The sequence below is a fragment of the Panthera pardus genome, unplaced genomic scaffold (assembly GCF_024362965.1).
Source record: "Panthera pardus isolate Hobbes unplaced genomic scaffold, ASM2436296v1 HiC_scaffold_27, whole genome shotgun sequence".
Taxonomy (NCBI): Eukaryota; Metazoa; Chordata; class Mammalia; order Carnivora; family Felidae; genus Panthera; species Panthera pardus.
Window position 1 is genome coordinate 30,453,628 of NW_026526843.1, and position 12,577 is coordinate 30,466,204.

Sequence of the window (12,577 nt, forward strand, 5' to 3'; positions counted from 1 at the left end):
CATTTTCACGGGCTCCAGGGATAAGGGGGAGGGTGTCTTTTCTGGGAGCAGGAATCAGGGGTCAGGAGTGGTAGGGGAGGGGCCTGCTTGTTTGTTTTTTATAAGCCCTGTGGTATTCTTTGACTTTTTCGCTTAAGTGCGTGTTGCATTTTGACCGAATGAAACCCCAAAAGTTTAATTCCGTAGCCAAATTTGTGAGTATCGAATTCCAAGGGACCCTATGTTAGGTCGCGTATCAAATGTAGTCACTAGGCACGCGATCGGTATTACACAAAATCCATTTTTGTGTTTCTAGGCAAAATGACGTAAGATCTGCAACACGTGTTAAGGAGTATTTGTTGGGCGCAGTCGTGGCGGGGGCCCTTGTGAAAATTCTGCTTTGGACGGGCCACCGGGCTCATCCGGTGGCCCACCTCCTGCGTTCTTACCGTTGTGTTCAAGGACCCGCTCTGGTTATTACTGGCAGCTGCTGCTCGTGGCTAGCTACTTCCTGTAGCAACGGTAGGTGACTGTAAATGTAGTCCCTTGGTATGTAAAACCAGCCATTATCTTAGTTTGTGTCGGCTGTCACAGTAGAGCTAACCTAGTCCGACCTGCCCATTTTACAGATGAGAACACGGATGCCCGGGGAGACGAAGGGGCCCTGCCCACGGCATTGCTAGCGTCCGCAGCAAAGACCCTCACTCCGCAAGTCACGTTGCTCTGTGCGAAGCAGCCTCCCCCCCAACTAACCACCTGAAGCTCAGCCAAAACTTACTCACTTCTAAGTTCCTAGCGCCTCGTCCGTTGCCTAGCACCTAGGTGAATGAATGCGCAGGTGAATCTTAAGATGCTGTGAAAATGGCCAAGATTTTAAGATGCTCGCGTGAATGATTTAAATTCTCCAACGGCTTCCGTTTGCCAGGCCACCTTGGCCACGGTTTGCAAAAAAATGTTTCTTCCTTATTTTTTTCCGAGTTTATTTATTTTTGAGAGACAGCGCGTGAGCAGGGGAGGGGCAGAGAGAGAGGGAGAGAGAGAGAGAGAGAGAGAGAATCCCAAGCAGGCTCCGCAGTGCCAGCTTGGAGCCCCATGCAGGGCTCAAGACCCATGACGTGAGCCCAAATCAAGAGTCGGACGCTCGACTGACTGAGCCACCCAGGCGCCCCCGAGTGTTTCTTCTTTAGGCAGCTGCCTTCTCAGGACAAATAAATATATCACTGGCCGTCTTATACGGGCTCTAACCTTGGGCCGACTTGGTTAAGTGTCTCAGTCACTTACTAGCTGTGTGACCTTGCATCTACACAACTCAATTTATGTCTGGCTCCTCATCTATAGACTGAAGATAATAATGGCCACCTCCCTCAAGGGACTCACATGGGAATTTAGTGCAATAAAACACGTAACTTGGCACGCATTTAGCCGCTCAGTAACCATTTTCTTTTTATGTAATTTTTTATACCTAATAACTGTTGAAAACTAGCAGAGAAATATTTTTCTGTTGCTAATAGTAAACTAATAGTATGGCCATTAGGAAAGAGTGTTAAAGGCCAGAGAATCTTCAGGAAGAACTCCTCTGGGGATTCATGTCAAAAATGGGGGAGCACGTCCAAATGTCAACACAACTCCCTTCCTTAAAGCAAAAGCATGCCAAGATTGAGCTGCAGTATTTACGAAGAACTTTATTGCTTGATCTAATCACCCGGGTTTCAAAGAAGAGTCTCTGAGATAAGTGTTCTGGTTTCCTTGTTTTCTTCTAAAACGCCTAATACTCTAAGAGCATAATGTGTTACTCATGTGAGCACAGAGTCATGCTTGTAAAAGAGGAGGACCCGACGGAAAATTACTCTGGAAATCAAACGTGCTTCGATCATTCCGTCTCCTCTCCTCCTGAGACAAGGTGAACATGTTTATGGCTGCAAACATTTGTTTTCCACAGATCGCACATAGATATAAAACCCCAAGTGTCCGCACTCAAATGTTTCCTGTCAGAATATTCAGTACGCTGATGTAGGAAGCAGCGAAGCTTTCTTGTTTAAAACAAAACAAAGCGTACCCGGAGATAGATTTCCAGAATGTTCTTGGATCATTCTAGACAGTTACAGAAATAACCTCACCAACATCAGCAGCCCCTACCCACACCCTCGGCTTGGGGTTTTGTAAAGATTCAGGGTAATTAATAAATGCGGACTGCCCAAAGACTCACTCTTAGAGCTTAACAGTGTTAAATAACAGAAATTCTACCAAGTCCGCTTTAAAGCTCTAACTGGCTTTGTTATTCGAATCATGAACTGAGCGTAGAGAGGAGTTCCAAAGGGCTATTGAAAAGGAAAGGCTTTTAAAGGTAGAGAGGGAGTGGAAAAAAAGGAAATTAATAGCAAGGAAATCCGTGGTTTTAGGCAAGGTGTCCATGCTAAGGGGAACGGGAAAATTCCTAGTGCTGACCAGAAAACTCCACGTTGACTGGTTACAGGCTAGATTCTTGGAGGCTGCGACTGCAGTTAGGTTAGGGATTAGATCTTGTTTTACTGACTTGGGGCCATAATCTAAGTGACACCATTTTGGGCCTGTGGTTTTCTTCTGAACGACACACATGAGAGAAAAAACCCTCCACGACGTTCAAACCATCTTGCTGTCGTTCTAGAAAATTTGAGACTATGTTACCATCTCTTAAGAGGACAGCTATTGAAAACGGATGTTCTTGCTCTCGAATCTGACCTGCTAATGTGGCTAATTTCTAACTAGAAATTATATATATAATTTATACCATCAGAGTCTCCTTTGTGTGTGTGTGTGCGTGTGTGTGTGTGTGTGCGTGCGCGCGCGTGCATTTGGATTTTGTTTTTCTTTTCCTACAGGTTTTCTACCACTGCTTGGGAGGGTCACAATTAGGATGGGGACAACAGACATTCTCTCTCCGGGGTGGGATGACATAATGGGCAGCATTCCAGAGTGGCTCCCGGGGTTCTGAGGTGTTGGTGAAGGTCACACCCTTGACCCCGGTGACGCGCCGCTCTGCGGGGAGGTGTTGGTGTCACGGTAGCCCTGCTTCACCACGAACCACCGGGTTGTGTACGTCAGGATGGAGACCTGCGACAGCCGGTAGAGCAGGCCCCCTTCTTGTTCTTGGCAATGACCTATTTTTCCGTCCTGGGGTTGGACGACGGCTGGTGGAGCCCCTCTTCAGCTGCCAGCCCCATGATGCCGCCTCCCCGGCGCCTGTGGCACCAGCTGCCACACTCTTGTCATGTGGGGAGCCACTCCCCCTCCCGGGCCTCCTACCTCCGCTTCACAGCAGCCCAAAGGGTGCATTTCCCTTAATTATCAGAACTACGATTTATCAAATACTTCTGTCCCTTTAGGTTCCGCTTGCACAGGCTGTGCTCGTAGTAAACTTAGTGCATGCTCTTATCAGAAAACATAGGTGTTCCTTAAAAAAAGGTTGAGGGGGGGGGCGCCTGGGTGGCTCAGTCAGTTGAGCGTCCGACTTCGGCTCAGGTCATGATCTCACGGCTGGTGAGTTCGAGCCCCGCGTCGGGCTCTGTGCTGACAGCTCGGGACCTGGAGCCTGCTTCGGATTCTGCGTCTCCCTCTCTCTCTCTGCCCCTCCCCTGCCTCACGCTCTGCCTCGCTCTCAAAAATAAACAAACATTAAAAAAAGAAAAAGAAAGAAAACACAGGCATCCCGAGAACAGCAGGGAAGCTTGCGAGAAATGGCTGCAAGACAAAAATCACTGTCTTCGTTTTTTTTTTTTTCCACAACATCTATTCTTTTAACTCCGATTTTTCCGTCACGCGCTCCTTACGACACGTTACCCCAAAATGAGACCACAGGAGAACACGTGGGTGACATACAAAAAGACAATATTTATTTCACTCAAGCTTTCCTATTAAGAAGTTAAACAAGATGACCCCGAGTTTGAAGGCATTGCCAAAAAATATTCTTCACGTTGTTTCACGTATCCCTCCAGTGCCCAGATAAAGGAACAACTTAATGAAAGAATAAGAATGACCATCCTTACAGTGGGTTTACTTAGGTCTGTGGAGAAAAACAATCCATAGAGTTGAGGCATCAGACAGCAAACGAACCTACCAGTTTCCTACAGGTGATGGAAATCCCACTGACGTATTAAAGTTTCCCACGCGCTCCCAGACCTGGGGGGTCGCTTTTCCGTAATTATAGAACGGCCCTGGCTAGTCCCGGAACTCGCTGCCCCCTTTTCCCTCGACTATCTTACGGCGAAAAGAGGAGAATGGCGCCGGATACAGCTTCCCCGCTTCCAGGCTGTGACCGTCAACACCGGCAGCCCCTCGGTGACTCGTAATACCAAGGCGTCCCCCTGGCTGCCATCTACGTAGAAAACCAGGGAAAAAAATGGCTCTCGGGGAGGCGTTTAGTGGGTGTGTTGCTTTCTAGAAACTGCAAAAGACTTGACGAGGAAATAATCTCGCTCCTACACGGGGAAACCAAGTGTCCTTGCCAGAGAACCTGAGAACGAAGTGGGGACATCTACTACGCCCACCCCAATGTGACCTCCGAAAAAAAAAAAAAAAAGGCAGCCCAGGGAGGAAACCCGCTGACATGTACCCTTGGCGAGGGATTTCCTCAGAAAGGCCGGGCACATCCCTCCTCCACCCCAGCCAGGGCCGGCAGGCTGCCGCTCTCGCCCAAACCTGCGGCGAGCGGGCATCTCCCACCGGAGTGGCGCCGGTCACGACGCCTGGGCCGCATCCAACAGGTGGATGTCTGCAGAACTTGTGGTCGTCGGGCTTTCAAGTTCCTACCAGGAATCTGAGTCCGTGTGCCTGAGGTGAGAAACACTGGGGGGCGAGGGGGGGGGAGGGCGAGGGGGACCCCTCAGTTCCACGCTTCGTTAAACCTGGAGGAAAGAGGAGGAGCAGAGGGGAACGTCTCTGTGCATGTGTTGTAGGGCTGGGTGCCGGTGGAGCCCTCACTTGGTAGGCCAAAAAAACCCCCAAACAAAAATGGATACAAATGTTGGAGCCTCAGAAGCTATCGATATAAGATGCAAAACCTACTCGTAACCACTTGGGGCAGCACGGGGGAAGGGGAAGACGGGACTCTCCTCTTCTGAAGCGAACGGCGAAGTTCTTTTTTTTTTTCTTTCTTTCTTTTTTAATGTTTATTTATTTTTGAGAGAGACAGAGACAGAATGCGAGTGGGTTAGGGGCAGAGAGAGAGGGAGACACAGAACGCGAAGCAGGCTCCAGGGTCCGAGCCGTCAGCGCAGAGCCCGACGCGAGGCTCGAACTCACCAGCTGTGAGATCACGACCTGAGCCGAAGTCGGACGCTCGACCGACCCAGCCACCCAGGCGCCCCTACGAACAGCGAAGTTCTAAGTGAGGAGAATACCTCCTTTCTGCTTAGAAAAATGCATAGAGAAATAGTAAGCGCTGAAAACCTTCAAACGAACGCAGACTCATGCAAGAAGTTCCATACAAAACATGCAAGAATCAGTCATTGCTTCTTAGTCGCCTCACGCTTTACCTGAGGTGCAGAGTCCTCCCTGCTCTTCTAGGTGTGCTGAGCAGCTTTATATTCTAATTGCTAGCGAAAGGGGACAGAAGGACACGACGGCGGGAACGGGGGGGCCGATGGGGCAGGGGAAACGGGTACGGGAACCGGGGAGCCGAAAGCTCTGGAAAATGACTGGTGGAGATAGAGGGGTCAGAAGAGAGGCGTCTCAACTGGACCGTCAACCCTTTGAGTGGTGCCTCCCACCCGGGGGCCTAGCACGATCTGGACACGGGCGGAGTATTTGACTGGAGTAGCAGAGGTGAAGAAGAAACAAGACGCCACGAGAGATGGCACGGGGCAGATCCCAACGCCCAATAAGGCATTCGACCTCCACTGCCCTTAAAAGCCTGCCACGGCTCTGAAAGGCTCTTGCTGTCGTGGCCACGCTCGTGGCCAACACTGACGCCCGGGCCTCCCAAAGCGGGGCAAGATGCTGCTCAGGGGGCTGACGAGTCCGGACTGCTAAGGGTTTACAGAGCCACAAACACGCCGTGAGATCCCGAACAACGGATAATAGGTTTCATCAATTTCGTTTGTGACAGATCCCATCAAGTTCGTTTGGTAGATGCTCGCCGTGACTCAAGTCTGGCATTAGCGCCTGCATCCAGAATGAGTCCCCCCCCCCCCCCCGCCCCCACATAAAATGCATCGGTGTGGTGGGACACAAAGCGTACAAAGCAGGCACAGAACCCTCAGAAGTCGTCACAACTCTGGATAAGATGACCTCTACCGCCATCACCGCTGTTTGCTTTGCCCCCTACTTTGAAGCCTTCGCGAGGGAGGTCTGCTTTTCTAATTCAACGACAATGACTCCGCTCTCTTCGCCAAAGAGCCCCTTGTGTTTAGTTTCTCAGTGCACGACTTGACATGAAGACCGTGGCTCTTACGAGCTGCCTGTTTTTAAATGGCCCAGTAGTTTCGCTTTCCATTTAACACGTTCCCAGATAACAAACGGAGAGTGGGATGAATCGTCACGTCGAAGGGTAAAATAAATTAGCCCCGTCACTGAGAGGCTCTCTTCAGGTTTTCTATCAGCACAACAGAGTCAGTTTCTTCTTTGGTTTGCTTCTCATAGATGTCGTACTTCTTCCAGTGCTGGAAGGGAAGAAAACACACACACGATGACTCTTCTAAACAATGTTCTCTCCCTGAGGACTCCCAGCCAGGGCCTAATTTTAGGTTTGCGTGCATGGAACCATGAGTGTATGCCTTCCTGTTACGGTTTTGACTTTTTTTTTTTTTTTTTTGACCTAAGGATCTTCGTCTGTTTGAACAATGAAACGAAACAATCAGGAATTAACATGCGAGGTGGGGGGAGAGCGTGGGATCGTGACGCAGCGTTTAAGAGCTATGTCAGAGGAAAAGAAAAAAAAGAGCTATCTCAGGAGATACATTTGGGCATCTTCGAAACTGGAAACCGAGTCTCTTGAAGAAGAATAGGGTGGCAGTGCTTTTCCTTACTTTAACTGTCACTTCCTTTATTTTCTTACTACCCAAATGTGTCCTCTGTTCCAGAGATAGAATAGGCTCCAAATGTCAACCAGCATCTAGGCCAATGGCGGTATATAAAATGTCCCCCAAAAAGTCTTACCGCAGTTACAACTTTGTAAAGACCCTATATTAACAGTTTCACGTGACAGCATCTGCTAGAACCAGGAATTATGCGTAAGGTGAGCTCATCTTGAGCTCAATGTTAAGTGTGTCTCTTATGGTAAAAGCCAAGATCCTGGCCTTTGCCTTCTTTACTTATAACTCAAGGGAAAGGGTGGAACCTGAGCTCAGTCCCCTCATCTGTAAAATAAAGTCACTAGACGAAACCCGGTGTCTATGCAAACTATGGCGTAAGAGCAGAATCCAGCAGGCTGTTTTTGTAAATAAAGTTTTATTGGAACCCAGCCACGCCTATCGGCTTCTGTACTGTCCGTGGCCGCTTTCATGCTACTGCGGCGGAGGCGAGTTGCCGTGACGAGGACCGAAGGGCTCGGTAAGTCAAACATATTGACTATCTAGCTCTTCACAGAAAGCATATGGAGGGAAGAGTTGAGAAACGATGCTTAAAATTTCCAACTTCTTCTAAATTATTTAACCCTCACAGCCCTAGTAGAAGGGCTAAAATAAAAAATACTGACAATTCCAAGTGCTGCCACAGACACGGAGTAACGAGGTCCCTCATCTATTGTTGGCGGCAATGTCAAAGAGTACAGCCACTATGGAAGACAGTCTGATGGCGTCTTAGAAAACGAAGCGTACACTTCCCGCATGACCCAGAAATCCCACTCTCAGGTATCCCCCCAAGAGAAAAGGGAACATCGATCTACACGCAGACCTCTACATGAATGTTTACAGTAGCCTTTGCTCATAAAAGCCCCAAAGTGGAACCGAGCCCAACGCCCTTGAACAAGTGAGTGGCTAAATCAACCGTGGTACAGCGCTACAATGGAATGTCGCTCAGCAACAAAAGGAAGTAAACTGCTGACACATGCAACAACATGGATGTCTCTTAGATGCATTATGCCTAGTGAAACAAGCCAGACTCGAAAATGTAGGTATTTGATGATTCCAGTTGGAGGACATTCTGGAAAAGGTAAAAATTTAGGGACAGAAAGCAGATCAGTGGTTGCAAGGGTAGAGGGTCAGGAGCGAGGGGGTTGACTACTAAGGGGCATGAGGGAACTTTGCAGAGGACAATGAAGACGTTCTGTATCTTGACAGGAGCAGTGGCTACAAAAGTGCATACACTTGCTAAAACTCCTCTAACCGTAGGCTCAAGGAGTAAATTTTATTTGGCGTGAATCAAATCAACAAACCGGGAGTTTTGAAAACATGAGATGCAGAGACTTCAAATAAAAAAAAAAACAATCTGAAAAAAATTCCATGACCTTGAAATAATGGCTTATTCAATAAATGGCACTGAAACAACTGGCTAAGCATTTGAAAAATAAAGTTAAGCCCTACTTGACGGCCCACGTGCGTAAATTCCCTGTGGATTAAAGACCTAAATGTAAAAAACAAAATCAAGTAAGTTCTAGAAAAATACACTGGGCAACAACTACATAAGTCTGAGATACAAAGAGGCTTCCTACACATAGAAAATAAAGATCTGCATGCACAAAAAAGAAAAAAAACTTCCGTACATCGTTAATCACCCTAAATTCCATACAAAGGCAATCAGATGACAAGCAAAGGATTAGTAGCTGATAGACCCAAAGAGCTTCACAAACTACAAGGTTTCCAAAAGATGAATATGGAAGGGAAAAAAATGGACAATGGACAAGAATTTCACAACAGAATTACTTCAAGCCGATGGACATACCAGAAAATATGAAAGTTGATACATAAAATTAAAACAAGATGCCCTTTGGGGAGCCTGAGTCAGTTGAGTGTCAGACTCTGAATTTCAGCTCAGGTCATGATCCCGGGGTCCTGGCATCGAGCCCCGCATGGGGCTTCGTGCTTCGAGCGTGGAGCCTGCTTAAGATTCTCTCTCCGTCTCTCTGCTCCTCTCCCCTGCTCTCACCCGCTCTCTCAAAAAAAAAGAAAAAAATCTTAAAACAAGATGCCCTTTTCTCATTTGTCAGTTGGCAAGATTTTTTTTTTTTAAATTAGATACACTCACGCTAGCAAAGGCGTGGCAAAACCACCACTGAGACACCACGGAGACACTGAGACAGGGTATATAAGTTGGTACAACCGACTTGTCATCTACGCTTCTTGTGAACGATTTCGGAGTATGTGTTCTAGCACTCCCCTTTCCTTAACACGAGGGAATCAGACTCTACATCTGAAACCAGGGTGTTTCATTTGACAACATATATTACATATTTTCATATATCAGTAAAACAGATCTACCTCATTTTCTTTGCCCTGTGCATAATATTTCATTGCCTGAATGCACCATAATTTATCGAAACAGTAACCGTAATAGATATTTACCCTGCATATCCTTTCTGGATGATAATGTGCCAATATTAATCACAGAGTTTAAGAAGCGTAATCTCCTTTGATCCGGCAATCTTACTTACAACAATTTATCCCCTCAAAATAATAAAACATATATGCTAATATAGCTGTGAAATGACCCCTATGATAATGACATTTAGACGTCATCTAAATGCCCAGTAATAGGGACTTGGTTAGGTACGTTATGATATAGTCACACGATGGAATACTATTTAGCCATTAAAAAGTATATTATAGGCCAAGGTTGGCAAACTTTTTCTGTCAATGGCCAGATGATAAATATTTTCAGCTTTGAGTCTCTGTCCCAATAACTCACTCTGCTGTTACAGCACGACAACAGCCATAGATGACACGTAAATGAACAGGTATGGCTGGGTTCCAACAAAACGTTCAGGGACACTGACATTTGAATTTCAAATAGTTTTCATGTGCTAAGATGTAGTATTCTTCTTCGGACCTTTTCAACCCCTTAAAAGTATAACAACCACTCTTAGCTTGCAGGCTGTAGACAAACAAGCAGCAGACGGGATTTGGCCCGTGGTCTGTAGTTTACAGAGGATTTCTGGGAGAAACGCAGTGGTCGGCGGCATAGCTTCTGAATCTCCGCAGACGCCACCATAAAGAACACAGCAGCAAACAGAAGTCGGGTAAGTAGAGAGCAAAACTCGGACCCACAGACACAATCTACAACAAAACCGGGACAAAATGATGCCCCCCATGGACCCTGAGATATGAATGGTTAGAACAGATCAGAGCCAGCGACAAGAGCACAGTGGAATCCGTCATGGGGGAGGATGGGGAGGGGAACCAGCAGGACATTTGACAGATACGAGGACTCTAAAATAACCCGGACACCAGCAAGCTAATTTATGAACAGCAAGTGAGCCCGGCACGGGTCTGCCCTTTCGAATAGTGACTGGGTACGAGGAGTCCATGGTATAGCCTGGGAGCTGCCCGGCCCTTATGAACTCTTGAAATCACCCCAAGCTCCCTCCCCGGGCAAAGGGCCACTCTGAGGAGCCACCAGTGCACACAGACTCCACACTGGCCAGGACAGAGACAAGAGAGATCAAACAGAAAGTCCAGGTAGAAGTAGAGGAGGCAGGGGGCGCCTGGGTGGCTCAGTCGGTTGAGCTCAGGTTCATGATCTCGCAGTTCATGGGTTCTGGGTTTGAGCCCCACGACAGGCTCTGTGCTGACAGCTCAGAGCCTGGACCCTTCTATGGATTCTGTGTGCGTGTGTCTCTCTCTCTCTCTGGCCTTCCCCCACTTGTACTCTCTCTCTTTCTCTCTCAAAAATAAATTTCAAAAAACATTACAAAAAAAAGTAGGGGAGGCAAGACAAGGTGGGGGAGATTTCGGTAAGAAATTCACTATATTCTGAACAATTGTAAAAAGTGCTAGAAGATGGAACTCCATAGCCATGAAACTGGGGAAAAAAGAAAACTATCCTAAATCAAGCCTCCTTCTAAAACATCAGGGAAATGAATTTCATGTAAAAATCAGCAACAGAATAAAATCCTGGCAGAATTAAAACATGCAAGAATGTCCCCTCAAATTACATGAAATTATAGTCCAATATTTTAAAGCTAGCTCACATATATTAAGAAAAAGTTATATGATACGAAAATAATGTACATGATGTGAAAGAACATAAACATTTAGAATAAGAACAACTCAGAAATGACCTGTTAAGATTCAGGAAAGAATGAGAAGGAAAAGAAAATCATTTCAGAAATGAAGATTAAGCTAAAAGGAACACAGGGGTAAATGAACACAACAGATAATACCTCAAGAGAAACAGCAGATGAAAAGCAGGGGTTTTTTTTAACTAAAAAAAAAATGAGGGGGCACCCGGGTGGCTCAGTCGGTTAAGCGTCCAATTCTTGATCTCAGCTCAGGTCATGATCTCAAGGTTCGGGAGTTCGAGCCCCGAGTCGGGCCCTGCACTGATGGTGCGGAGCCTGCTTGGGATTCTGTCTCTCCTTCTCTCTGCACCTCCCCTGCTTGTGCTCTCTCTCTCTCTCTCTCCCTCCCGAGATAAACAAATAAACTCAAGAAAAAATTTTTTTAAAAAATGAGAGGCCCCTGGCTAGCTCAGTCAGAAGAGCATGTGACTCTTGATTTCGGGGTTGTAAATTCGAGCCCCGTGTCGGGTGTAGACATTTAAAAAACACGAAGGCAGGTAAAGATTATTCAAGAGGATGTAACAAATACAGAAGATGGGCAAAGAAAAGGGAACACAATAACTGAAATCCAGAAGTGGAGACATGTTTACTGAAATTAAAAAAAGAACAACATCTGAAACTACATACTGAAAGGGGCACACCATATCCCTCAGAGAATCAGGCCAGGCTGACCAACACCACCACCAAGGCACGTTCTGGCAAAATTACTGGACATTGAAAAAAAAAAAAAAAAAACTTTTGACAACCAGACAGAAAAGACCATGTGTTTGTTTGTTTTTAAGTAAGCTCGACAGCCACCGTGGGGCCCGAACTCACAACCCCGAGATCGAGAGTCGCACGCTCCACCGACTGACTGAGCCAGCCAGGTGCCCCAAGACCAAGTGTTTTAACGCAGAGAGAAAATTATATTGTCAGCCGACTTCGACATTTTATGCCAGAAGAAAGTGGATGCCATATTTAAGATACCCGAGGCAAGAACATGTGAGCCATGGACTTTGTATCTAGCTAAACTGATTTTCAATGATTAATGCAGCAAAGTCCATCAATGTGCAAATAATTCAGGAAACGTTGCTCCCCTGAATCCTCCCTGAGAAAACTTTTAGAGCTTCCAACCACCAAAGTGACTGGGGAGACATGAACATAAAGACCAGTAGTGAGCAGAAATACCCCCACGGAACGAAGACCAAACGTAGGCTATAGGGGACACACCGTAGTATGTAAGTTACATGCACTGACAATGCACACACTGGACAGCTTTCGAAACAGACAGACAGAGGGGAGGACACAGGGAAAAACTGCCCTTTTTAGTGATCACTGAAACTTATTTTATAATTTGTCAAATGCTCAGAAATTCCTTCAGTTGCACCTGCTACTTTCTCATCTGTTAAATTCAAATAAAATTAAATATGA

At 46.6% G+C, this 12,577-nt stretch overlaps 1 protein-coding gene across 2 annotated transcripts in view; it reads right to left on the reverse strand.

The window, feature by feature from the left end:
• IL13RA1 (interleukin 13 receptor subunit alpha 1) overlaps positions 1–12,577 on the reverse strand; it is a 76,119-nt gene that overhangs the window by 11,990 nt on the left and 51,552 nt on the right. Inside the window, exon 11 of one of the 2 annotated variants that reach the window (XM_019421895.2) lies at positions 3,827–6,614. The exons of the other annotated variant lie outside the window; for it this stretch is intronic. Coding sequence (XP_019277440.1) covers positions 6,522–6,614 — 93 coding nt within the window. The 3' untranslated portion in view covers positions 3,827–6,521. Of the gene's footprint in view, positions 1–3,826; positions 6,615–12,577 lie in introns of those variants that run through there. 2 annotated transcript variants of the gene reach the window in all.